Here is a 25,443-nt window from a genome sequence, read left to right on the forward strand (position 1 = left end):
ACATTTATATAAGATATGTGTTACATTCTATCAAATAAGCATTTTTGCAGTTAATAAAAGAACAAAAAAAGCAGCATGAATAATTGTGTCTTTATTACTTGCAAATAGTGTGGGGGGAAAGGTCTGACTTATACCACAATAGAAATTACAATGCCCCATGTGACTAACAGCTCCTCTTAGTCACCATTTGTAGATTCGTTTTGATCTGACTGTATTGTACATCAAGTTTTACAACCTCCATCATCACACATTCTGAATTATTTTAACAATGCAAAGGTCAATGTGTTAATGAATACGCATATTTTCCATCTGTCTCACCACTGAGCATTTTCAGCACGGCAGTGGCTAATCAAGACCACATGATTCTCCTAAACCGAAATAACCAAACCCCCACCTACCCACCATATGTGTGTGTTTTGCCATTCGTAGAAGTTAACGGTAAAGCCCACCCACTTGCTTACATATAGCCCTCTCACAGTGTTTGCTTCTGCGTCAGAACACAACATCAAGGTTCAAGGTAAGTCAATTATTTGACATCATCTGTAAGAACATACTGTATATGTTATATACAAGGATACATTCTGTGTAGTCTTTGTAATGTTAGCTGTGCTTTTTTAAAGATTTTTGTCTGTGATGTATGGTTATGCAAATAAACAATTGATTTACAAGTAGTTTTGTGTAGCACATTGGGGCCTCTCAATATTTCAGAATTTGTACAATTTTAGAACATTAAAGTAAAGCGATTTATAGTGAACTATAAGTTACCAATATTTTTAGAAATATCTTTAAGTATTTTAAATAAGAAAGAAAGGCACTGGATTGAAATGACAAACGGGTCACTTAAAGCTGAAATAATGCATAGACATATGCTTACATAACCAAATTTTATTACAATAAAAATGTGTTTTCTTTTATAGGAAAGAAGAGCATCTATACACCTTACAACACCTATTTCAGTCATGTGGGTAGGGCTTGTCATTTACCTTTTGCTGCCAAATGTGCAGTCATGCTCAAAAGGTACACCAAAAGAATGTGCAGAAGCAGATTTTGCCCCTGGGTCAAACCTGGCCGGGGAAGGGTATGATGTGACCAAGATGCAGCGCAAAGGAGCCTTCGTAATCAACACGTACACCTGGAGTCAAAAAGATAAATCGTGCATGATTTGCAAGAATCCCTACATGGATGGGAAAAAACAAAAGCTTCCTATATCTGTGTTGGACTGGAGATCCAGTCAGAAGTGCATCATGAAAATCTCAAGTTCTCTCTATGATTCCAGCGAAGAGCTGGTCAGCTCCAGCAGCTCGTCCATTGAGAACAACTGGGCAGTGAACTTGGGGGTAGACATCCGTCAAAATACAGGCTCGTTCCTTATGGCTGGAACTAACTCCAAGCTTGCAGAGTACTCGATGGAGAAGACCAAGAAAGACAAGTTCAGTTTTGCCAGTCAGAGTATATCGTGTGCCTTTTACAGGTACAACCCTTTTCACTGATTCATTTCATTGTTGAATATTGAATTCTTTATAAAAAGAAAAATCAGTCATTATGTATTCTGCACCTACATTGACAAAAATGACTAATGTCTAAAAATGTCTTTTTTTTCCTCTATATCTGTAGCTACAGGGTCTCTAACAAACCTAGTCTCCACCCTGAGTTTAAGCGCTCTATAAAGGAGCTTCCCAAGACGTACAATATTGATTTCAAACAGCGCTTCTACAAGTTCATTAACACCTATGGAACCCATTATATCACTAAGGTAATTCCAGTTTTATACCCTATACATCAAAAGGATACTCCACCCAAAAATAAATATTCTGTCATTAATTACTCCCCCCAAGTTGTTCCAAATCTGTATACATTTCTGTAAAAAATAGAAAAATAGAAAAATATTTGAAAAAATGTTAGCAACCGATATTTCTGGAACATCATTGACTACCATAGTAAGAACAATTCAAGTGGTAAGTAAAGGTGCTCCAAAAAGGATTTACTTTCCTACATTCTTCAAAATGTCTTACTTTGCGTTCAACAGAACAAAAATATTAAACAATAATGTTTCCACTAGTCAATGACGTCGCAGAAATGTTAATTGCTAACGTTTTTGCAAATATGTTTTTTTTGTGTTTATCAGAATAAAGAAATGTATACAGATTTGAAACAACTTGAGGGGGAGTAAATTATGACACTAATGTTTCATTTTTGGGTGGAGGATCCCTTTAAATGTATGAAATCACTAGTTGAAATGGCACAGCTACTAAAGCATGGTGCTAACAATGTCATAGATCCCGATCTTATGAATGGATAATATGAAATAAACAAAGTTGATTTAAATAAAAGTGTCTGCCAAATATATAAAGGCCTAAAATGTTTTAACAAAGACTGACACATGAACTCCCCTTGAAGCCCTGTAAATGTTTAGTTTTTCTCACTTTTGACAGGTAACTCTTGGTGGAAGTGTCCACTCGGTGACCAGCATCAAACAGTGTGAGACCGCTCTTCAAGGCTTAAGTGTGAACGAAGTGAAGATATGTTTAGATGTTGAGGCAAGTGCCAATGTCCTTGGCAAAGTAGACATGAAAGCAGAAATGAAACATTGTAATGAAGATAAGGAGAAAACAGAGAGCAAACGCAGTTTCTCCAACCGCTTTCAAGACAGGTGGGTTTAATTCAGGGTTAATTCTACGTTCCTTGTCCTAACATCTCAAATGACTGAAATATTTTTTTTATTTAAGACTCACTGAGGTCACTGGAGGTCATACAACAGAGCCTGAGCTTCTTTTCTCAGGAAGCAAAGACCCATCCGCCTACAAAGAATGGCTTGCTTCTCTCCCATCAAACCCTGATGTGATCACTTATTCTCTGGAGCCCCTGCACGAGTTGATCTCCACCAAACAATCAGTGCGCAAACAATTGCGCCAAGCCATCCATGACTACATCCTAGAAAAATCTCTTTTGAGGAACTGTTCTGCATCTTGCAAGAACGGCATTAAATCAAATTCTAATGATCCCTGTGTCTGCACGTGTCACAACAATCCTGGGATTACACCCAGCTGTTGTCCTTCTCAGCGTGGACTTGCTCGGGTAATGGTGACAATTGTTAGGGCGCAGGGCCTGTGGGGTGACCATTCCACAGCGACCGACGGGTATGTTAAAGTGTTTGACAAACAAAATATGTTGGTTGGACGTACTGATGTGATCATGAATAACAACTCACCCTCCTGGGCAAAGACCTTCGATCTGGGTGATGTTGTACTTGCGCAAAATAACATACTGAGACTGGAGGTGTGGGATGAAGATAATAAATGGGATGATGACTTGCTGGGAGCATGTGAAGTACCAACAAAACAAGGTCTGATGGAAGATTTCTGCGTATTGAATCATGGCGAGCTGTTCTACAAAATAGAAGTGACGTGCGGCCCGAGTTTGTCTGGACCTTATTGCTCAAAGTATGTTGGTTCTCCTATGAACTTTCACCTGGAGAAGGTATACGTGTCTCGAAATGCAAGGCCTGTGCCAGCAGAAATGCTGATGGAGAAAGGAGTGCTTCTGGATAAGCTTTATTTAAATCAGAAGACAATTTACAATAAAACCATTCTGTAGTCCAGTTTGAGATTTGGGTGGGATCTTATAATACAATAGGCATTGGAGATATAATCTCTGTGTATTTATCACTTTTTAATATCCTATTTATTATCATTCTTTAACATTACTCAGCTTAAGATGCCACATTCAGTATTTATTTCTGTCCTTTTTGCAGCACTGTTTATTTTCTTTTTTGCAGAAGTTATCGATGTTATAGTGCTTTGATTGTCTTTTTATCGAAAGTAGCATAAATAAATACTCCTATGACTATGGTACTTTAAATCATTTGTCAGATACATGTGTATGCAAATAAAATGTATGTATCAAAATCAACTTTGCAGCATTTCATCAATAAAAACTCAAAAGACACACATCGTCAGCTTGATTTACTCAAAACTTTGTTGTTTATGTAACAGAAAGTTAACTCTGATTAGGTTATTCATCTTAACTGCCACAGTGCTGTGAAACAGGATGCATGTTATGTGGTTTTCCTGTAAACGGATGATAAGTGAGAACAATATGTGAGAGCTCATGGTATTGAACCAGTTTTTTTTTATTTTCCATCATTTCTCTAACTCGCCTTGAGACATTATGTAATACCTTCAACATAATAAGATCAAAACATAGGCTTTGAGTTGTGGATAGTTTCATTAGTCAGTGTTATGAAATGGTGCAGGTTTGAACCCCATTAAGCAGAAGTTGTCAGTTGTTGGCATTCATATACCTTATGGTGTCTTTCACAAACAAACACTATGGACACGAAGGTGGAAGATTTAGTGTTTCATAAGAATTAACATAACAGCCAATGAAATGCTTAGCATGATTTAGTTAGATACAGAGGCACATGGGACAAAAACACAACATAAGACACATTAACAACAAAGATTTAAGGGGAACAGATACAAACACGATAAGGACCACAATTCTAAACACCACACAAAAAAACAAACAACACACATGCCCACATAAATGGGCACAAGTAAAGCTGAAATAAGATGCCTTACAACACTATGTCACAAACTGCACAATGGTGAGGTGAGGAGCACTAGTGAAAAGGGGCCAAAAAACACTGCAGAGAATAACAGTCTGGCCTCAGGAATCAACCTGCAGAAACAGAGGAGAGATGGATGAAAAGACGAAGTTAAATAAACAGGACAATCAAAATGTTGATTTTGAAATGCATGTCCTTGTAGCACACTTGAGGTAGATTCCCAAGAAACATATAACTGAGAAAACAAAGAGCTTGAATGAACTGCCAAATGCAATAAAGTAAAAACAATACGGGCCTTGTTTCATCTACCTTTGTACCCATTCCCATAAACACCACTTAGGGTTGACTTGCTTCCATCCTTCTGTCCTGTAGAAGGAAAATGAAACACAATGTCATGTTGAACACACATTAGAGATGTCATAACCTGCCAGTTTGTGTAATTGGAGTTGCATCAGTACTCACCAGCATAGGCACCATGGCTTCCGGTACTTAGCGCAGCTCCATAACCTCCAGCACCTCCTGTTAGGACATTTGTCAAAGATATTTATATTTTGTTTGAGGGTGTTAGTCATTGATGTCTACTAGCCACTAATGTGTTGAGTGTGAAGAAGTGTTTTGTGACATGTGTATCTCACCAAATTTGGCGGCCGTCTTTGCAACTTCAGCACCCAAACTTAGTTGTTCAGCACCATAGGGGTATCCAGCATCACCTTTGGGGTGTAAACATAAACATGTAGAGATGTCTTACAATCAGGAAATCCATAATGATCTCTAATTGACCTTTCGCTAGCTCGGACAAACATACTGAGTTCCCTAATGCCGTTCAATGAGAGCTGTCAGTGTGAAAGCCTTGTCCCTAGAGATTTTTCACACATTTTGCTCCCACACACTCATTGGGGAGCATTTTAGTGGGCCTTAAATATATCATGGAAGGATAGCTCAAATATTTTACATCTATATGGTAGATAACAAGATCAATTTTGAAGCAAGGGTTTACAATCACAATCCAAGATGGAGAAGCCGGTCGTCATGATCGCAAGTGACAACACTGTTCATTTACCGCAGGGTAAGATTCCATTCATTTACATTTAACCAGTTTAATGTGGAGAGGGATGTAGACCTTCGTTTTTCAGCTGTCATGAACATGACGTGAGAACAGTTAGCTATTTAGGTTTGTATGTTAGTATGGATTCGCTAACTTTACCGTTTTTAGCCATTGATACCTTGCTGAAGCACATGATGACATTAATAATAAAATTTACACTTACATTTAGTCATTTAGCAGACGCTTTTATCCCAAGTGACTTATAAAAAGTTCAGGTACCAATAAGCGATATGTCATAAAGGAGCAATAATACACTAGGTGCAAATAAAAAGTTACTAGTTTCAACAAAAGCTATACCACTACCTGTTGAGAGAAAGAGAGAGGGTTAGTGTACATTTTTTTTAAATGTAAATTACATTTCCCATCCTCTCAGGACACCTGGAATCCGTGTTACAAACACATTGTTTTTACCATTTTTGAAGCATAAACACTGTAAAAATCGAATCGGATTTTACAATGCTTCTCTATGGTCCTGAAACCTAAAGTTCTGGCTGATACTCAGCTGCCATTGGCTCATCTGCGTTTCAGAGGAGGGGTTTAGCGATAGATCAATTCTCTCTCTCTTTTTGGCTGAAACTTTGTTGTTTAGACACTGACTACAGGCAAACTTCCAAAGTAGATCTAATGATCTAGAACACGAATAGAAATAGGCAACTATGGATACTGTACGTCTAAATCAGACTGACTGATTCAAGACATCTTCTTAGTGTTGCGTTTATCTCATTGACTTACCATCAAGCCCAGCTGCAATGACCGGTGCGCTGTAAGGAAGCTGACCTAAACCACCTCCAGCTGTGTGATAAATACAGCAATATTTGGTCATCAGAATTTGAGACTTTTAATAAATAGTGTGCAATATTACAAATATGTTTACGAAGACATCACTATATTTACTGCATTTACCTACTAAAGGATCCAGTGCTCCTGCACCTGCCCCAGCTAAAAGACAAACAAAAGATGTGTTGCTTGATTGTTTAATCTCATTGAGTTGTATTCATGTTCACTTAATCCTCTTTTTCTCTCATACAGCTAAGACATGTACACGTTCACGAGTCAAATCCTCAGGCAAAGCATTAGGAAAGCCAGAAAAGTGAAATTTGCATGCTGCATTTGAATAACAAACATGTGCACTGCACGAACCCAGGCCAGTGTCAGGCCCGAGGGTTGGAATTTCTCCGAATGTAGTTCCACCATAGTTACCAGTCATGCCTTGAGGCCCCAGCCCAGCTGAAACCACAGGGTGGCCTCCATAGGGCAAAGATCCCGCAGCCCCAAGTACCTCACCTGCCCCTTCAAACAAATTAGGGGTATTACTCGAAACCACACAGGAGGAGGAGTAATGTCATATAAAGGACATATGTAGATAGGGAAACAAGCTTAAGCATGGGTCTTAAGCATCATACGAGTTGGCAAGAATCGGCCACAAACAGTGAACTGTCTTTGCTTACAGCAGACCTTTCCACATTCTTACCATACTTTCTAGACTTGGCATCAACACCCAGACCAGCGCTTGCCAATAGACCTGGACCGCCATGGCCCGCAGCACCAAGACCAGCAGCTCCAAGGCCAGCATGTCCGAGACCGGCTGCTCCAAGACCTGCAAGAGCGAAAGCCGGTCTCTGTAATTTGACTGGTCATGCAGATGATGTTGCCTTGAGTTAAGGTATGCAAAGATACATGGCCTAACCTTTAGCATTTTCCTGAGCTGCAAATTGCAAACATTTTCAAATTATCGTTGCATAAGGGAAAACAGTGCTGCTCCCCCTAGTGGCCAAACTATTGTACCTAACTAGATTACATCAACCAAAAAAATGATTTATATGTATCATCATGTCACTGCAGATGTGTAATTTTAGCTTGAAAGGAGGTATCTAGCAAAATGTGGCTAAATGATAAAAAACATGCATTTTTATTGTGAATGCGATGTTATTATATTATATTATATCACACTGGAAACATTCACCTATACCTAATCTGAAACAGTGGGCCCTTCGACATAATGACTAAAATTTTCATTTTAATCATGTCTATATTTTTGGAAAGACTCCATTGTAACAACTCGATCTGACTCACCTGCCCCGTATCCATCTGCAGCACCGTACATTTCACTGCCAAATCCATTACCGTAGCCTATTGAGAAGATATTTTTATATTCTTTTCTTCTATTGAAAAACAAAAAAGTCTTCAACGTTTTTTTTTCAAGCCGATGATGTGTAAAAGTAACACAGGAAATGCCTTGGGTACTTTCAGTCAAGGTCAACCGCTTGGTAACCAAAACATATCAGAGAAAAGAAAAAACAAACAGTGTGAAATTTAAGATGCCTTAGAGGAGCTCTGCATCTAAAGCTCATCTTGACTTTGTCCTGAACAAGCAGAACTGACCACACTTGGACCATGTGTGTAATGCACCACAATGCTGCACCAATTACAAAAGGTGTCACTTCAGTACAATAAGAGATCAGAACAGATTAAACACAGGAAGAAACTGCCAGGGGACACAATATAAGTTCAGCTGTCTCAAATAGAAATAAGATAAACATTCAACTTTTGTGACAGTAAGCCCCGCCTTCAAAAAGTGCACATCTGTAAGAAAAAAAGATTTTACCAATCTGCTTTCCTCCTCGCACTCCCTGTGGATATCCACCTGCCCCAAAACCTGCATCAGCAATAACATAACTGTTATCAAAGCATACAATACTATACACAGACTATACTATAGTTCATTTTTGTACAGGTTTACTTTTACATACTAAAAATGCACACCTGCTCCATATCCATCAGGAAGACCAGTTCCAAGATAGCCACCTGCACCAAGGCCGTACCCTGGGAAATACAAGCACATCAATTGTAAAACGTAGCCCAATAATATATTGTAACAGAAAGCATGCCCGGTACAGAACGACATGATGGTCGGGGGCCTGTAGGACAGAATGATCATGCAAGTATTTCACAGCATAATTCCATACTTGTGGCCTGTGGGAAAAAATATTCCAGCATGCATGTGGACGTACATCGGTTTAGATGTAGCTGCAAGACAAAGGTTTGGGTGAAGCACTCTTAAAAATAAATGTGATATAAAAGGTTCTTCACACCGATGCCATTGAAGAACCATTTTTGTTCACCATAGAACCATTAGGTCAAATGTTCTTTAAAAAACATTTTTCTTACCTTTCTTAGTGAAACGTTGCTGAAAACAATACGTTTCTTAGGATGTTAAAGGCTCTTTACAAAACCATGCAGGCAAAAATGTTTTTTTTTTCTATGGCATCATACAGCGTCTTTATTTTTAAGAGTGAAGAGAAAAGTAAACAGAACAGCCTCAATGACCAAATTTTGAGGCATCAGTTCTGCACACACAACAATGAAAAGTAATAGAAACAGGTGTGGTAGAGAGGGGCACCTCAAGATTGACCCAACTCCAGTGAGTTCATGAGAAGCGGTGGTCCATTTTTCCAGTCCATTTTGACTGAACACTCTCTTTTAATTGCCATCTCTTTATTTCAATTCATTTTATGGATGGATTGATGTATTGTAAGACTGGAAAACACCATCTAGTGTCATGCATTTAAAGTTCAACTATGAAAGTTTTCCAATCGTGTTTGGTTTGGTGCCTTTTCCATTTTGCATGACTGCTCCTGTATTATTTCAGTAACAGTTAATCTCAACAGTTAAAGTGCTGAATAGTTTCTATCACTTATCCTACACGGTTCCTTCTCCAAAAACATCACTTGTAGCTAAATGCTGCTGCTACAGCATTCCATTGGTCACTCCTGGTCCTGATGAGTAACATCTGAACCACAACCAGAGTTACAATGTGCTACTTCCACATGGAATCAATCTAATTTAAATTCTTGGATAAAGGTTACAGCACCCTGTCCAGCTGAGACTCCTCTATGACTTCATCAGAAAACACCACAATACTAGGTAGCATTTCCTAAAGTAACACTTCTCATAACACTACACAACGGTGCGAAAGTGATGCAATAAGCGGGATTGCCTGTTTTCCTATTGAGGGGATCAGTGCATCATGCAGTGTAAACAGCTTAGATGTTGTAAACAAACATCTTTAAAGGCTATAAAAGACATGTGAAAGCCACACAGTGTGCACACGTGCAGTTTTACCATTGCCCCTTTCTGTCTGTGACATGGATTGACCTACTCTGGGACCAACACCAGTAAATTTAGACACACCAACTGGAAACAAAGATTACAATTGTGAGAAATATAAAAAAACATATTGCATCTATTGAAATTTAAAAACCAGAGATTTACTGAAGATTTGATTAGCAATTAATCCAATTTTACACATTAGTGGAGGAAGCGTCCTTATCTGCAGGTGACGCTTGTCTAAAATATCTAAAATCTAGAGCTTTTTGAATGTTTGCTGGTGAATCATGCCTGAAATATAAACTGAAAAAACTGGAAGAATGATTGGACAATGATTGATGGTAAGGATTGGACAGTTTACCCGATTTTGACGGTTTTGACCTTTGCCCTGTGGGCGTTCCTGCTGGTACACCATATCCTGAAGATCACAAATCTTTTTGTTATTCATAGTCTTGTGACACTCGATCTGGAGGAGAATGAGCACTTTTGTTCTCTGTAACTCTTTTGTTATAGCGTGCACACTGCTTTATGGTCATAAAAAACAATGGACAATATCAAGCTCTAGCACCTTGTCATAAAAATCTGAATAAGAACTCAGCATTCTCATTAAAGACGTTAAACACAGAAAATAAACTCATTTGTATGTTCAATAAATTTGTGGGTCAAAAATCCACAGTAAACATTTAGCTTAAAAGATAGTTCGATACCATTTACTGCCATAGTAGGGAAAATAAATACTATGCGAGTCAACGGGGGATGAGATCAGTTTGGTTACTGACATTATTCCAAACATCTCCCTTTGTGTTTAGCAGAACAAAGACACACAGGGTAAGTAAATGATGACATCATTGTCATTTTTTGGGGGGAACTATACCCAAACTAGTTACTCCCAAATTTGATGTGCATGTGATGAGAAACGTCCATCCTCAACAAACACAGGACATGCATTCTCATAGATAACACTGGCACACCCTAAAATAAAATTATGTGACCATTTAATCCATATTTGTTTTGGGAGGCTTGGCACGCAATATCATGGTAAAACAATAAAAGGCTATAAAAAGTGCAGACCAAAAGTAATGCTGGAAATGGGAGGGCTGGCATGTGTGGGCACACCCTCCTGCCGCGCCCACCAGTGGCATACACAGGTGCTTCAGCCAAGAACAGAAAAATGTTTAATACCATGAAATTAATTTGTATACCTTACTAATGTAAAATATTGAAAAACTTTAATGCCAGTTTTATACTATGTACTGAGGATATAAAAAAATTACAAAAACTAGATAAAACGTTAAACATTGTTATTCTTCTTAAGGGAGATCTGTAGTATGTCTTTACTAAATACTTATTCATATATAAATTTTTACACCTAATATTATTTATTACCAAACATTATTTCATAAATAAATAGTTAAAATATTATGTGGTTATGTGACTGCAATTATTGGGTTTTTCCTCTAGTCAATCACCATTGCAGCAATCTGAAGGATTATGGGAAGTATTCCGTAAAAGGTAAATCAGTTGTGAACGATCATGTGAATATAAAAGACGGTCAGATCCGATTATAAGCACACAAGTATGAGTAAGGGACATACCGCGTCCAGCGCCAGGGTATCCTCCTACACCGTAACCTGGCAACAACACCAAAGAGATGAGAAGGTTAGAAGAGGATATAACTGCCTGTTTAAGCTGACACATAATCATGGCTAAAGGAGAGCATACATCATTTTACATTTACATTTATTCATTTGGCAGACGCTTTTATCCAAAGCGACAAAGTTTTTTACAGTGGCACATTACTGCAGAGCAATCAAGTGTAAGGTGCCTTGCTCAAGCGCACTTCATTCATGACCTGCTGGCAACCTACTGAATACAAGCTCCAACGCTCTAACCACTAGGCCACAGCTGACTCCTCTATATATATATGGGTCAGGTTTGATTGGTTTTATTAAATCCAATCTTGTACACAACTTCAGGTTGCATAGAGGTGGCATTATGGCACATGCACTCACCTAGTGGGGCACCATAGCCATTGCCGTTATATCCTGAAAAAAACGAAGCATTTACTGAATAATTTTTCCAATTAAATTACATTTTTGCTGAATGAAGAAAAAATTTGGTATTCACCTCTTCCACCTGGGTAACCCAATGCAGCTCCCAGCCCATTGCCCAGGCCAAACCCTCTTCCAAGTCCCAGTCCTGCTCCCGCATGGCTTGCTCCAAGACCAGTTCCAAAGTTGCCCGCTAGCACCAACAGAACAAGAGCAAAGTAATAAAGCAAGTATATCAAAAATGTATCGGCAATAAATTATTAATCTGCATTTGTTTTACCTCCATAACCGAGTGCTCCATATCCTTGTTTCAGTCCTCCTGTAATCCCAGTGGGTCTATAAACTCCTGCTGAAAGACACAATACAATTACAAATGCAAGACATTGCACATATTAAAATACTATACACGCATCCATGCTCACATGCATTTTTTACCAATTACACAAAATCAGAATATATTAACTCACCTCCAAGATAATGACCAGCTGTTTGTGTAAAAAATGGAAAATATTTATTTGCCATCAACCAAAATGATAAAAATCCTTTATGCTACACTTTTAAAAATGTAAAGGTAATTTTATGTTAAACATTATTTTGGAGTGTACATTATAATAAAAATAAAAAAGTATATTCGGTAAATACGGTTTATACGGTAAAGCATGTACTGGTGGGAAAGACACTCAATGAAGATGCTTTTTGTCACCCATTTTCACAAAACCTTTGTAACTTATTTTTACTGTAGCAGAGTATGATTATTCTTGAATTACCAGCAGTCTTTCCTGGCTTGCCCACCCCATATGCACGGGCTCCAAGAATACCAGCCACTAAACATGCAAACACAAAGATAATGAATTAAGTAGGAAAAAGTACTGTACATGCATATGGAAATAGACGTACGTGCAGGCGTATAGCAATACAGATAAGGATGTCACAATATGGCTTTCTCACCCACACCGAGATCAAGGGGGGAGGTAGAAGCTTCACAGCTGAAGCACAGTGACACGCACCAATGCAGATAAGGCCTTGGTATATTAGTCTAGCAATAATACTTTGGAAAATTTAGCTTGCGCTAAATATATTAATATGTCCTAAACATCCTAAAATAAGCTAAAATCTAAGCTATTTTATTTAAGTTTTGAAGTTTAAATTTTTTAGCTAATTTGAGATTTCTTATTTGCACATTTTAAGACAAGCTTCGCCACTGGTTAAAAGGCAGGATTCGTGTGTATGATCATATGTAATATATATTATGCTGAAAATCCCAGTTACATATGATAAATGTAATATACCTCGACTTTGCCCCAACCTTCCCAAGGCTCCAGTCTGTGGTCTAACTCCTGTTTAAAACAAAAGAAACACAATCAGAAATTACAAAAGAACAATAATTACCATTTAGCATGATAATGCCACATTTCAATCCATGTACCGTGACAGAACTTTCCAAATAGTTTTGATACGTTATTATAACAATTATTCAGTAGAATAAATCAGTGGAATAAATAAAAATACAAAACTACCAAAAAAGCTAATTTTTGTTATTGAGTGGGAAAATGAAAGTCCTGAAGCAACAGCTGAAAAAAAGTAAACACTGGCTGGCAGATTTTGGCTTTGGGTGGCATTTCCTGATCAAAACCTTCAACATGTGGATAAACAAGGCTTGACTTATTTCTTCCCTTCTCCTGAAGCCTTCCTGTTAAAATTCTTGAAGCCTATAAAGAGAACTATGACAGCTGACGTAATAAGCGATTAACAATGTGGATCTCATCGCATCTGCAGCTGTCTCAGCATATTAGGAAACACAGGCCTCTATTGATTTTCAAACACAGTGGGACAAAATAGATGGACTGTGTGCGGCTCATGAAAGTCACCACTGACAGAAGGTCGACAAATTTTGAGCAACCCTGCCACCTTCAGGACGCAGCGTTTGATCTTCAGACATGAAATACGAGTGTTTAAGCTCCACTCAGGGAAACGGAGGTTGGAGAAGATCCAGATGTGTCAAACATTGAATCACATCCAGAGGTGCTTTTTCTCCATTTATCGAAGCTGTCCGAAATGTAACATGAAGTCGTCATATGTCTTTAGTGCTAAGGTTTTCTTTAAATCTGACATGCTATGATCTGTGACTGCTGCATGAATATACACCTTCACACCAGTAGAATGCCACTGTATTTATTAGTTTTTTGAGGAGGATGCATTGTTTTAAGGACAGAATGGCAGAGATTACACTCTACGCTGAAAAATTGTCCCATGCTGTCACTAGAACAGAACTCTTTAAAAAGGTCCTTATACGTACCATTTAGGTACAGATGCGGAATCTATATGTATCTTTAAGGCACTCATTATTACTCTATAGGTGCAAAGGTGTTATTTTAGAAGGTTTGACAATTTGTACCCATTTTTTGACATTGTAAGAAAACCACACTGTAAAATACGTAAATGTAAAGAATTTAACTTTCTTTACAGTTTTTCACGTATCTGTACGGAAAACTTGCCAAACATTATTTTACATGTACATTTTTTATTATCAGATTTTTCTTTTATTTTTGAAAAATGTTCAAATTACTGAAAGATTTACTAGAAATAAGGGGAAACCACATTTTACAGAAAAACAAAAGAAAAACTGTAAATGTAAAGCACAGTGCATTGTTGAAAAATGTTCAAACTTGACCCAACCATGGGTTGAAACAAGCTAGCATAGGTAAATGTATAACCCGATGACTGCACATCCTTGTAAAAAAAGATTCTATGGCATTGTGAGGCACCTTTATTTTTAAGAGTGTGATCTCACAGGAATTCGTGACTATTTTACAAGGTGACTTATTTGTATAAATTTGTACAATTTGAATCATATTAAACATTCATTTATTAAAAAAGCAATACAGAAGCCCCTCCCCTAACCCCACCCTAAACCTGATGAACCTCCCTCTCATAATGCTTTTGGTACTATCAGCATCTTTCCAGCCTTTGTGTCAATCACCTGTGATCTGCCCTGGTCTTTGTCTTTACCAAAAGGCAACCATTATTTCTTTTTTTATTCGCCTTTGGGAAATGTTTGCAAATATTCATTATTACACTAAATAAATAATAATAAAAATTAATAAAAATCAAACGTATTCTCTTCCTAATAATCTGTTTATAATTAATCAGATATATAAATTTTTTCTCAAATATCATACCAATTTCCCTTATCCCAATGCAATTTTACTGTGTTCTTTCAAACACAATGAAAGAATACCTTTATCTTTCCCACATCTTTAAATCTCCAAGAAAAGTACTTTAGAAGACATAACTTACCTCCTTGTATGGTGTTCTGTACTAGCCACAGCACCAGCGAGGTCTGCAGGAGGGCTCGTGCCAACATGATGGCAGATACTGTAGAAAGACAGGTTCACAGGTGCAATGCAAGTAGAGCTTCAAATGGTCTTTTATGCAAGTAGCACTACTGGGTAATCTGTCCAGTGCTTTAAATATTCTCTGGATGCCGTGTCTTTCCTCGGACCAGCCCTGCCCTCTGCTGTGCCATTGGGCATCCCCTGACCAAGCACCTGCCCTTACACTTTCTCCACATCCCATTATTCCACCTCCTTTCCTCATGCTCTACCAAGCCTGAAGAGGACAGTCAGTTCCCGAAAAATCATGCACATTCTAAGCAGTCAGGTATGTTAACAAGTCAATGTTAGAGGAAAAGCATATGCCAATTCGGCAGCCATCAAAGCGCTATTAAACTAGAAACAGAGGTGGGAGAAAACTCATGCACTGAGGTGTCTTTGATAAATTTGGAAGGTGTTCAGATAGAATTGTCAAAATAAGTTTGGGAGCTGGTCATTTTGTATTTTGGACAATAGCATCACCATAACAAACATTGTTGTTCTAAGACAACCTGTACAAAGTGAATCATCTTTTTGAACATGTGCACAATGAGTCATCTAAACAAAGTGAATCCTCTTACACTGCATCCACACAGTTACAGATAACTCTAAACAGAGCTCCTTAGTCACTCTACTATCTTTCTTGTCGGCTGATCTAATAACCAGTTGAGGTCAAAGGTGCACATCAGTCCGCTTGCTACCACACACATGGCCTGATACTCCAGATAGGCCTCCACCTCACAGAGTGAAAGTGTCGTGATTTACGGCAGTTAAAACACTATGAGTCACAGCAAGAGCTCCTGTTTGCAATGAATCAGAAAAAAATATCTACAGGTTCACAGGATTTATTTTTGCTTTCAATAACTTCGTCCTCAGAGGTTCCGTTTGAGCCATAAAGATATATTTGTAAGCCCTTAAAGGCTACTTTAGTACTACTGGGTAGTTCCCAATGATCACACAATTGTCAGGCTTTGTCGAATCAGTGTGGTACGCATGTTGGCATTTGTTGCCGTTGGTTCGCAAGTTATATGTGTCAAATTGAAAAACATAACAAGTGTCCAACATGTGGCATTTATTATTGTGTATTGCTGTACACCCAAATCGCTTTACAATCATCTGAGAGAGGTCTCTCCTCAACTACCAGCAGTGGATGTATGATCAACCTGGATGATGCGACTGCAGCCACAGTCACCACACACCAGCTATAGGCGGAGAGGAGAGAGATAAAGAGCCAATTCAGAGGCTGGGGATTATTGCCATGATGGACAAGGGCTAGTGGAGGGAATCTGACCAGGACACCGGGGTGGCACCCCTACTCTTAAAGAGAAGTGCCATGGGATCTTTAATGATTGCAGGGAATCAGGACCTCGGTTTAACGTCTGGTTTTAAGATTTCTGAAATCTGATTGGTTGATTTAAATGTTGCACCAGGGTCAACATGATGTTGCCTTAAGGTCATCAACCATTTGGTAAAATCAGGAGAGCCCTGTGTAGAAGTTCATTGCCATTTGTTGGCAGTGTGACCATGACAGTTTTCATTCCCAATCCAACATTGTAAATACAACTGATAAACTAGATTGTCTGTGTTTGTTGGCGTTTGTCAAGTCAGTGTGAACCAGCCTTAGTCATTTAAAAAAGCATGTCACTGCTGTCCTTCTGAAACCTTGTATCTCCATATTTCGTTCAAAACGCAATAGTCAACTTTTAATAGTCACCCTATATGTTTGTCACTTGGTTTTACAAATATCTAACCAATAAAAAGCATTAAAAAGAGCTTGTCAACTTTGACAGTTTTGTCAAGTTAAAAATGTATATTGACAACATTAACAAAAAAAGCTACAAGTGACATAAAGAATATTTAGATGACATCCATATCATGCATGATTAATAAGGACAGTCACAGTCTGCTGTGAATAAAGTTAAGAAGTTATTACCTGGACCTTATGAAGTCAAGACTGACCTGGCTATTGGCTTTCTGCAAACAATTCCCATTTAATGACCATGGAAATACCCTGGAATAATACAAACCAGAGTAGGATGTCAAGATGCAAGGTTCCACATTAGGCATTTATAAAAGCTTGTTTTCCACTAAAGGACAGACACTGGCAGAGACCTACTCCGGTGAAGTCATGTTTAAACAGCAATTTAGAGACTCCGCCAGCGCCTCAACAGTTTAGGTCCATTTTAGACGTTTTGGTGTGTTTGCATTCACTCTTTTCCGCTTTTATATTTTCAAAAGGCATGAAGGAACACTTTGCAAACCAACACAGAACATGCAGTAAGTAAATACAGAGGACAAAGCACTTGTATTTGGATCCCAGTGACAAAGTTTCAACCTTTTAAATCCGTTCATTTTAATGCCCTAAGCAATAGACACCCAGCAGACATGAAAATAAACAGGTGTAAAACTATCTTGTGGAAATTACTTTTTCCAATATATTTATTTAAGCAGCAATTATTCTCTTGGTAACAATTTACAAAAAGGTTGTATATATTAATATTGTTAAGTGCATTAACTAACAATGAACAACATTATGTCAAACTAATTATGCATGTGATATTAATTTCACTTTTTGCTTTTTAATGAATATGAGTGAAAGAAGGCAAAAGGTATGTCACAGGGATAAAAAAATAAGACTTAGAGGGATCGCACATATGCTTGTGTGTATGTATATATACACTAAGAAGATAGAGGTGTAGAAAAATAAACAAATGTATGCACTGGCAAGTCTGTTGCTACTTGGAAATCTTTGGGTTCAATTCTCCACTTAAACGGACACCCAGACACAAACCACAAGCCACCCAGAAGTTTGGAACAGAACAGAACAGACCACATACTGTCGTAAAGGACAATACCTGATAGCTGGTGGCCATTAATAAGCACATTTAACATTCCTAAATATAGCCTACCTCACACACAGTCTGAGGGTGTCTGACTGAGGATGAGGTAAAGACAAATAATCACAGGCTGCTATAAGTTTCACATGTATGTGTAAGAATGTGTTGATCTGTAGAAACATTTGTATCACTCTAAAACTCGTCTTATATGGTCAGGTTGTATAATAAACCTTAGCCTTTTAGCTTTCTTAGCCTCCTAGTGTTAGCTTTATACTAACACATAACGTACAGTCTAGGGTGTTTTCTGGTATGGTGTTTAACATGCTGTGTTTCCAGCACATGTACAGGTACTGCAGTCACTCCGCTAACACCTGCACTGGTGCTGTGTTAGCGTTGCGCTCCACTGAGTGTGCAGTATATGGCGGGAAAACACACTGAACCACAGAAACGTGGCGAATTTTCATACACTTGTGTCTTTTATCAACTTTTAACAAATAATTTTGATTTATTTGACAAATATTTGAAAAAAACACTGCATCGATGGGAACAGACAAAAAACACTCTGTAAAGCACTTTCACAAGCATGCCAAACCAACAGGTGGCAATATAACCCTAACCATAAAGCCGGGTAGGCCAATCAGAAGCCTGGAATCTGACGTCAAACAAAGGAGATAGCGGCACTCATTCCATCGTCATACGCCAAATCTTCAGTTTCACCGTTTACATGACCACACTAAAACTGGAGCTTCTAAAAATCTTCACCCTGGCCGGAGTTTTCAAAAAAGTTTGGTTTCAGTACTGCGTTTTCGTGTGGACGGCGGCCAAACCACATAGAAAAAGCTGCGCGGTTTTGAAAATACCCGTGTTCGTCATTTTAGACATTATACAATTACTACTGTCTATTTCTTGCAGACATAAACATTTAAATTGCATGTGACTGTTTATATTTGTCTGTTGCCGTTAAAGACTTCTTTTCAGGTCAAATGTGAAGTGTTATTTGTACACCATTAGCGTCAACAAAAGTTGAGTTGTGGAAACTGGCAAAGAAATGACACACTTTAAGCTTATTTATAAGAATATTTAAGAAAATAATAGAGAAATGACTAAGAATGAAAAAGCACAGTAGGCTATATTTTGCTTAAATGAACCTTATTATGGAAGGGATATTGAAACTAGAGAGACATATGTGTACTACAATGCCCATTCCATTCATAAATCCCTAAATGAAACAATGTTGATATCCTTTATCGCATCATGTGCAGCAGCCAATCACACTAGAACATGAGAACGACCAGCAATAAAATAAAAAAACAAAGCAGACAAGGAAAAAAAATGAACAGCAAGACTAGAAGTAATGAGGAATAGCAGGATATACAAATTAGATACATTCATCCTTTCGAGACATTGACCAGCAACTGTTGCTGGCATGTTCTCTAATTCATGCTGGAAAATTCTACTGTGGCAGTGATGATATAGTGTTGTGCTTTTTACCAGTTTTTATGGTTGAAGATTTCCTTATTCTTTACTGTGGATCCAGTCAAAACCAAAGAAATCTTTACTACACTGTGTATACACAACTTCTACTGTGTTGAGTCTAAACGTCTCCTGAAACCAAGAAATGTGCCAAGTTTACAGAAACAGGTGTATGTGAAATTAATGGAGAGAGGGGGAGAGGGGGAGAGGGGGAGAGAGGGAGAGAGAGAGAGAGAGAGAGAGAGAGAGAGAGAGAGAGAGAGAGAGAGAGAGAGAGAGACTGTTGAGGTCTGGGTCTGTATATGCTTAATGGTAGGATCCGAGGGGACTCTTTAGGTCGATACGCATACTGCTAAGCTCTTGGTATTAGTGTTGTTGATTACGTCATAACAGATTTAGATCCGTCCTCTTTACGTGCATTCAGTCAGACCGCAGTCTACCTTATCAGATCACTGTCAAGTGTTAAGAAAGAATATTCTGCAACCTCATAGAACTAACCAAAAGCCCAGCAATCTTATCAAACCGAACCCAACACTCAAATGGTTAAATGTGAATCTGAATTTGCAATTAGCTCAAAAGAGATTTCCAACCAAATGAGTAAATTTCAAATAGCACAGTTTACGACTAGAAAAACCGACATAAATACTGCCGCTCATTGTGATAAAATTATTAAAAAGTTATTAAAAGTAATGCCAGAGTTTCATAGGTCTTCAGAAACAGAGCGAATGCAAATGTTACTGGGGCAGAAGAGACAGACGTCGGCTGCTGCTACATTCATCCATCAGCTGCACAGCCTCAGACCCCCTACTGCCTTAATCTTTTACAATCAATCCACATATGCACTGTTTACTTTAATTATGTTTCTGCCTAAAATGTACATCTGATATAGATATTATTATTTTAGAGAGAGAGAGAGAAATCTAATCTCCATGAAAACTGTGTGAATGTGATTTTGTGAGTGTCTATGCATATATGCCCACTATCACTGGACTCCTTGGACTGGCTACTTTTTTGCTGCCTGGGCTGCAGGCTGACTTCATGTCTGGCGCTATATACAGTATATGTTTGTTTTGGAAATGGAAGTTATGCAGACAGTGATGATAAAGAATCTCCTAACCGTGTGCAAAAGAGATTCACACTTTGGATGGCTGTAGTCAGACGTGACACACAGTCTGCTCAATAACCGCCTGATGCATATAGCCCACAAAGAGACATTAATCAGATGGACTGGTTTGCAAACTCCCACTGTTTTATCAAGTTTCAACCATTTCACCGCATTTTATCTATTCTCTACTATCGCCTGTGGTTCACTCATTTCCATGCTGGTCTATTGTGGAATTATGCAACTGCGGCTTTAAGTTAAATGTGCAAAACAAAATGTTAGTGATCGCAATGCATATCAATCGGATGGTTCTTAGAAACCGCTTTTGTCCAGTTTAAGCTGCAAAGAAAAGCGACAATAAAACGTCTGGCTGTGCAAGAATTCACTCAAAACATTTATACGGTGATTTTACGAGAAACTATTTACACAAAATATTTGAGTAAATTTAAAAGCTGTGAATTAATTAAATACACTATTTAAATTGTGTAAATGAAAGTAAAAAAATTAACTATAGGCCTATGTGAATGACTCAAATATTTATATTAGAAGTGCATATAAGAAATATAATATGGTAATATTGTGAATATAATAAAAAAAACGTAAATGATATATATGTAAATTGTTTAATATGCCCCACTGAAATTAGTTTAAAACATTTAAACATTTTTTTAACTATTATTTGCTTGATTCTTTCATTGTGATATTCTGCCATTATACCGGGCGGTGTGGCTCAGCCGTCATCAAATGCAGCTCCTTCTCTGACTCTTTTGCTTTCAAGCGCACAAGTTAGCGTTGGGGCTGTGAATGTACATTTTAGTGTACAGGTACAAATACTTTACAAGTTCAGAAATTAAAATCGAAATGCTCTCAAGTTTAGCTAATGATTTACCTTCATATGCGTGTTGTGCTCGTGTGAGGCATTTACACAGACTTCTGCCGAATGCTTCTCATAATAAGTGGAGAACAGAGAAGTTGCACAGACGCGTATGGATTTTCGTTTTTTGGAAAAAAATACTTAGCAGTATAGGCGCACAATTGTAAAATAATAATAATCATAATTTCATGGCACTTATCGGACTATGAAAGATCATAAAATAAATGCTTTACAAGTGCTTTACAAATTTGAAGAGATCTCACATGGGTATTTGAACCACCAAATGTTAATATCTTTGCTACGCTTAAAGAGGAGTCGGTTCCCTTAATGCAACCTTTGGAATCGACTCTCGATTCTCAACGACTCCCAGCCTACTGTCAATAGGCTTCACAGATAACACTGGTTTTCCCGTAGCGTTTACTAAACGCAATGCGAGTGAACCGTATCAAAAAGGGAACCTCGGAGCATTTCCCACCTCAAAACCGAGAATTAGCCTACGTAGATGTAGTCACATTAAAACTAGCCTTTTTATTAACATGAAAAGAAATTATTTCAGAGTTGAAGTGGAAAACATCCAAAACCGAGGGGGAACGCAACGTGATTTTGCTTTTACAGGTAATGCGTCAAACACATGACAAACTAGTAATAAACAGAAAGGCGACAGACAGTGGATTGACACACGGTCATGCAGTGGCGGTTTCGGCACGGGCGAACCGGGCAGTCGCCCGGGGCGGCATTTTTTCATGTCACGTGGCACCGGCACGAGCAGTAAAAAAAACTCTGGGCCGCCGCAAATCGGTTATCTATTATCTATCATTCATTCATTTTGTGGGGAATTGGCAAATTGGCGCCCCTGCATGCTGAAAAGATAAAGGTATGCAACTATTATGTTCTCTCAGTGTTATGATTACGGTATCCATGTTGTCATCTGTTTAGCCTTGTCGTTAGAGCGCCCGACTTTCATTTCGGATGGACGCCGGTTCGGCGCCCGCGCAGGGCAGGTAGCTGAAAACACAAATTTGGTTTTAAGTCAACAAACACGAGATCTAATTTCACCATAATATTGTGCTTTGCAACAAAACTGTTACAAGTTCAGTTATTATTATTTATTTCCATCAGTTGGGTTAACGTAAGGTCCCGTAATGAGCAAACAGAATTTTCCAATCTGTAGCTAGTTTCTAAGACGAACATAACCTTTGCTATTTATTTGCTACATCACACATGTCATGAATATGAAGGTTTTATGCATGTTTATGACAACAGTCATTAAGTGTCATTCGCTCAATTATGACATTTTTAATGCAAATATTGTTTGTTTGAGGTCTTTGTTGACAACTTTACATTAACCAATACATCTTAACCTGTCATAATTGTCATAAAAACATGACATAGCAGATTAATAATTGAATGTAAGACACTGCTTAGCTGGTGTTTCGGCATCTAACCATATTGCCTTAGAGACACTTCTGTACGCGTCACAGTTGTTTTATTTGACAGAACAAACATTTTACTTGTACGGTCAACAGAAAGTTGGCCATCCCATCGCTCACCCCCTACCAACCACGACAAACAATATAACACACCGGATATAAAGGAAACGGAAGTGAACACAACAAAACACGTGATTACAAATAACCAATAAGAAGATAAATGAATTAAGGCCACTACAGCTGGGTTAACCGTCATATTGGTTTTGACATTGGCTGTCATGAGGCCATTATAACTGTCATGAATCTTTTTCCGACCACTTTTTTCCAGTGGTACAAATTGAATGTCAGTAAAATATCATTAAGTGTTAATACTCTGTCAAATTGTTTTATAACAATGTCATGTATACTTTTCTTGACCTCAACTACAGTGGTACAATTACATTTTAATGACAAATTCAATTTGTACCACTGTAGTTTAGGTCAAGAAAACTATGACATCATTTAGTTTTTTCGAGGGGGGGGCGCTCAAAGATGTTCTCGCCCGGGGTGCAATTCAATGTAGAACCGCCACTGCGGTCATGCGAGGACACATGTAGAAACCCAACCCGTGTGTATAACCCGAAACAGCCGCAAAGAGAGAAACAGAGTTTCATTATAAATGTAAAGTGACAATTTGATTTTATCTCATTTGCATTCATTACTTTATTCATAGTTTATCTCACACATAGCCCTGCACCTGTGAGAATTCTCCCTGTTGGCAGGGGCCTTGTACTCATTACCTTCCTCTCTACAGATCTGCTCACGCACTTGACCAAATATAAACTTCATGATTCTTGGCAGACAGACAGATCGGTGGGGGAGGAGTCTCGTGGTTTAGGCCAGGACAGACCGAAGGACAAACAGACAGAGGCGTAGAAAGAGAAAGTGGCTAATAACTGCGACAACAAAGAATTAAAAAGGTCTCCTCATACATTTTTGAAGAAGAAAATGTAAGTGTTTATTGCATTAGATGCATACTATGCTGTTTTTCCTGTGCATGTAAAATATTAAGAGCAATGGGGAAGAATTTCCTTCTTTTAACAGCAGTAATGCAACACAACGGAAAGGTTGTTTGTCCTTGTGCGAGGGACATGTGGGTTATGTGATGATCATAAACAGTCCTATCCAAGTGTTTCAAAATAAAGTTTTGATATTAATGGTGCTACATAGTTCAAAAGGGGTCGAAGCTCAAATATCAAATAGCATTCAGGGCTGAAGCTCTTTAAAGGGACTTTCATCGTGAAATCTGCAACATTTGCATAATGTTTAAGAGAATAAGTATTTTTGTACCATTTTCAGTCATAATCATCTTTGTATATACGTAAAGGATAATAACCTTAGGCATTGCTTATTGTCTGTATACAGATATGACCATGTCTTCCACTGCTATGGTGGCCAGGCGGGCCCTCACAGCTGCCTCACATGGGGGTCATGAAGGAGGAGGTTTGACATTTAGTGTATTTAAGTTTATTTTTAAAAGATTGGGGTTTAAATTGGACTCACTCTTGGTTTATGACAATGGCTGATTCATAGACAAAACATATAAACCATTCAAAACACTGTGAAGATACATCAATCAAAAAATGAATTTATCTATTCATTATTATTCATATTAATATTAAATATGATTTATTTTACTTGAACAAGCATATTGTTATATATTACAAACCTTAAATTATGTAATCTGATGGTTTAATAATTTGAATCATACACAGCAAGGACCTGGAAGATCCTGTCCTTTGTATTGGCCCTGCCCGGTGTGAGTGTCTGCATGGCAAATTGTTACCTGAAGATGCAGGCCCATTCACACGACAACCCAGAGTTTGTTCCATATCCACACCTGCGGATTCGAACGAAGGTGACGCATACCTCCCCGTACACCCCTACCTGTATATGTGCCATAATGTGAATCAGCAAATGTTCCGTTTATGTAGTCTGTAAGCAAAACTAAAACGGTAAAAATGCTGAAACAAAACAAGGCAAAAATGTTGGGTTTATGTTTAACAGCTAGAACATGAATTTTCAATTAGCTTTTTCTTTGTCTCGAAGCCGTGGCCCTGGGGTGATGGAAATCACTCTCTTTTCCACAACCAACACACAAACGCTCTGCCAACCGGTTATGAGGGACCTCATCACTGAGCAGGACGCCCTCTACTGTCCGCACTATACTGAACGGCTTCACAGTGTCTCCTGTAATGTCAATCACCAGAATGACTGACAAACCTTTGACACTTTTAAAAGAAATAAAGAAGTGTTTTCACTGTGAGAATAATTTTGTCTTAATCTAAATACACAAAGATTCTATTTCCTTGCAGAAATTATATTTGTCATTAGAACAGTTTTTTGTTAGACATATGACCGATCCCATATTTCATAGCATTTTTACCCTTTGCGATAGAACAGCATTATTTTAAACTATGGAAAAGATACAAAATATAGTAACACCAACATGTATTACACAACTGTAAAGAAGATAGCCTAGACAAA

General features: G+C 38.1%; 3 protein-coding genes across 9 annotated transcripts; 2 read left to right on the plus strand and 1 right to left on the minus strand.

Moving 5' to 3' along the window:
• Positions 1-495: 495 nt before the first annotated feature.
• Positions 496-3,946, plus strand: prf1.1 (perforin 1.1). Its single transcript, XM_079455748.1, has 5 exons — positions 496-517; positions 918-1,471; positions 1,615-1,753; positions 2,433-2,650; positions 2,727-3,946. The coding sequence occupies exons 2-5, from the start codon at positions 960-962 to the stop codon at positions 3,592-3,594; spliced, it is 1,737 nt and encodes a 578-aa protein (XP_079311874.1). The 5' UTR covers positions 496-517; positions 918-959; the 3' UTR covers positions 3,595-3,946.
• An 8-nt stretch (positions 3,947-3,954) lies between these two features.
• LOC306893740 (uncharacterized protein) lies at positions 3,955-15,286 on the minus strand. Of its 7 annotated transcripts, none has more exons than XM_079455750.1 (21): positions 15,128-15,274; positions 13,120-13,167; positions 12,598-12,654; positions 12,298-12,315; positions 12,111-12,176; positions 11,907-12,023; positions 11,792-11,824; positions 11,375-11,410; positions 10,141-10,197; positions 9,795-9,866; positions 8,436-8,495; positions 8,278-8,328; positions 7,746-7,802; positions 7,144-7,269; positions 6,813-6,962; positions 6,576-6,611; positions 6,405-6,464; positions 5,203-5,277; positions 5,030-5,086; positions 4,877-4,933; positions 4,110-4,680 (listed from the first exon to the last, which is right to left on the minus strand). In XM_079455750.1, the coding sequence occupies exons 1-21, from the start codon at positions 15,192-15,194 to the stop codon at positions 4,676-4,678; spliced, it is 1,305 nt and encodes a 434-aa protein (XP_079311876.1). In that variant the 5' UTR covers positions 15,195-15,274; the 3' UTR covers positions 4,110-4,675. The 7 variants fall into 7 exon arrangements, with proteins under 7 accessions (XP_079311879.1, XP_079311876.1, XP_079311875.1 ...); XM_079455749.1 differs by having other exon boundaries at positions 12,111-12,179; XM_079455753.1 differs by lacking the exon at positions 6,813-6,962 and having other exon boundaries at positions 3,955-4,680; positions 15,128-15,286.
• An 8,487-nt stretch (positions 15,287-23,773) lies between these two features.
• On the plus strand, positions 23,774-25,209 carry cox6a2 (cytochrome c oxidase subunit 6A2). The gene is made up of 4 exons (XM_079456280.1): positions 23,774-23,906; positions 24,322-24,399; positions 24,672-24,814; positions 25,006-25,209. The coding sequence occupies exons 2-4, from the start codon at positions 24,324-24,326 to the stop codon at positions 25,093-25,095; spliced, it is 309 nt and encodes a 102-aa protein (XP_079312406.1). The 5' UTR covers positions 23,774-23,906; positions 24,322-24,323; the 3' UTR covers positions 25,096-25,209.
• The last annotated feature ends 234 nt before the right edge of the window (positions 25,210-25,443 follow it).

This window comes from Barbatula barbatula, assembly GCF_947034865.1.
Source record: "Barbatula barbatula genome assembly, chromosome: 5".
NCBI classification, from domain to species: Eukaryota; Metazoa; Chordata; class Actinopteri; order Cypriniformes; family Nemacheilidae; genus Barbatula; species Barbatula barbatula.

Excerpts from the sequence above, each read along its gene's own strand:
- prf1.1 (XM_079455748.1), top strand. The coding sequence starts at position 960 with ATGTGGGTAGGGCTTGTCATTTACCTTTTGCTGCCAAATGTGCAGTCA. Across the intron at positions 1,754-2,432 it reads GAACCCATTATATCACTAAG|GTAACTCTTGGTGGAAGTGT; the intron begins GTAATTCCAGTT and ends CACTTTTGACAG. Across the intron at positions 2,651-2,726 it reads TCCAACCGCTTTCAAGACAG|ACTCACTGAGGTCACTGGAG; the intron begins GTGGGTTTAATT and ends TTTTTATTTAAG.
- cox6a2 (XM_079456280.1), top strand. The coding sequence starts at position 24,324 with ATGACCATGTCTTCCACTGCTATGGTGGCCAGGCGGGCCCTCACAGCT. Across the intron at positions 24,400-24,671 it reads TGGGGGTCATGAAGGAGGAG|CAAGGACCTGGAAGATCCTG; the intron begins GTTTGACATTTA and ends AATCATACACAG. Across the intron at positions 24,815-25,005 it reads ACCTGCGGATTCGAACGAAG|CCGTGGCCCTGGGGTGATGG; the intron begins GTGACGCATACC and ends TTTGTCTCGAAG.
- LOC306893740 (XM_079455749.1), bottom strand. The coding sequence starts at position 15,194 with ATGTTGGCACGAGCCCTCCTGCAGACCTCGCTGGTGCTGTGGCTAGTA. Across the intron at positions 12,655-13,119 it reads AAGGTTGGGGCAAAGTCGAG|TGGCTGGTATTCTTGGAGCC; the intron begins GTATATTACATT and ends TTGCATGTTTAG. Across the intron at positions 8,496-9,794 it reads ACAGACAGAAAGGGGCAATG|GGTACGGCCTTGGTGCAGGT; the intron begins GTAAAACTGCAC and ends TGTATTTCCCAG.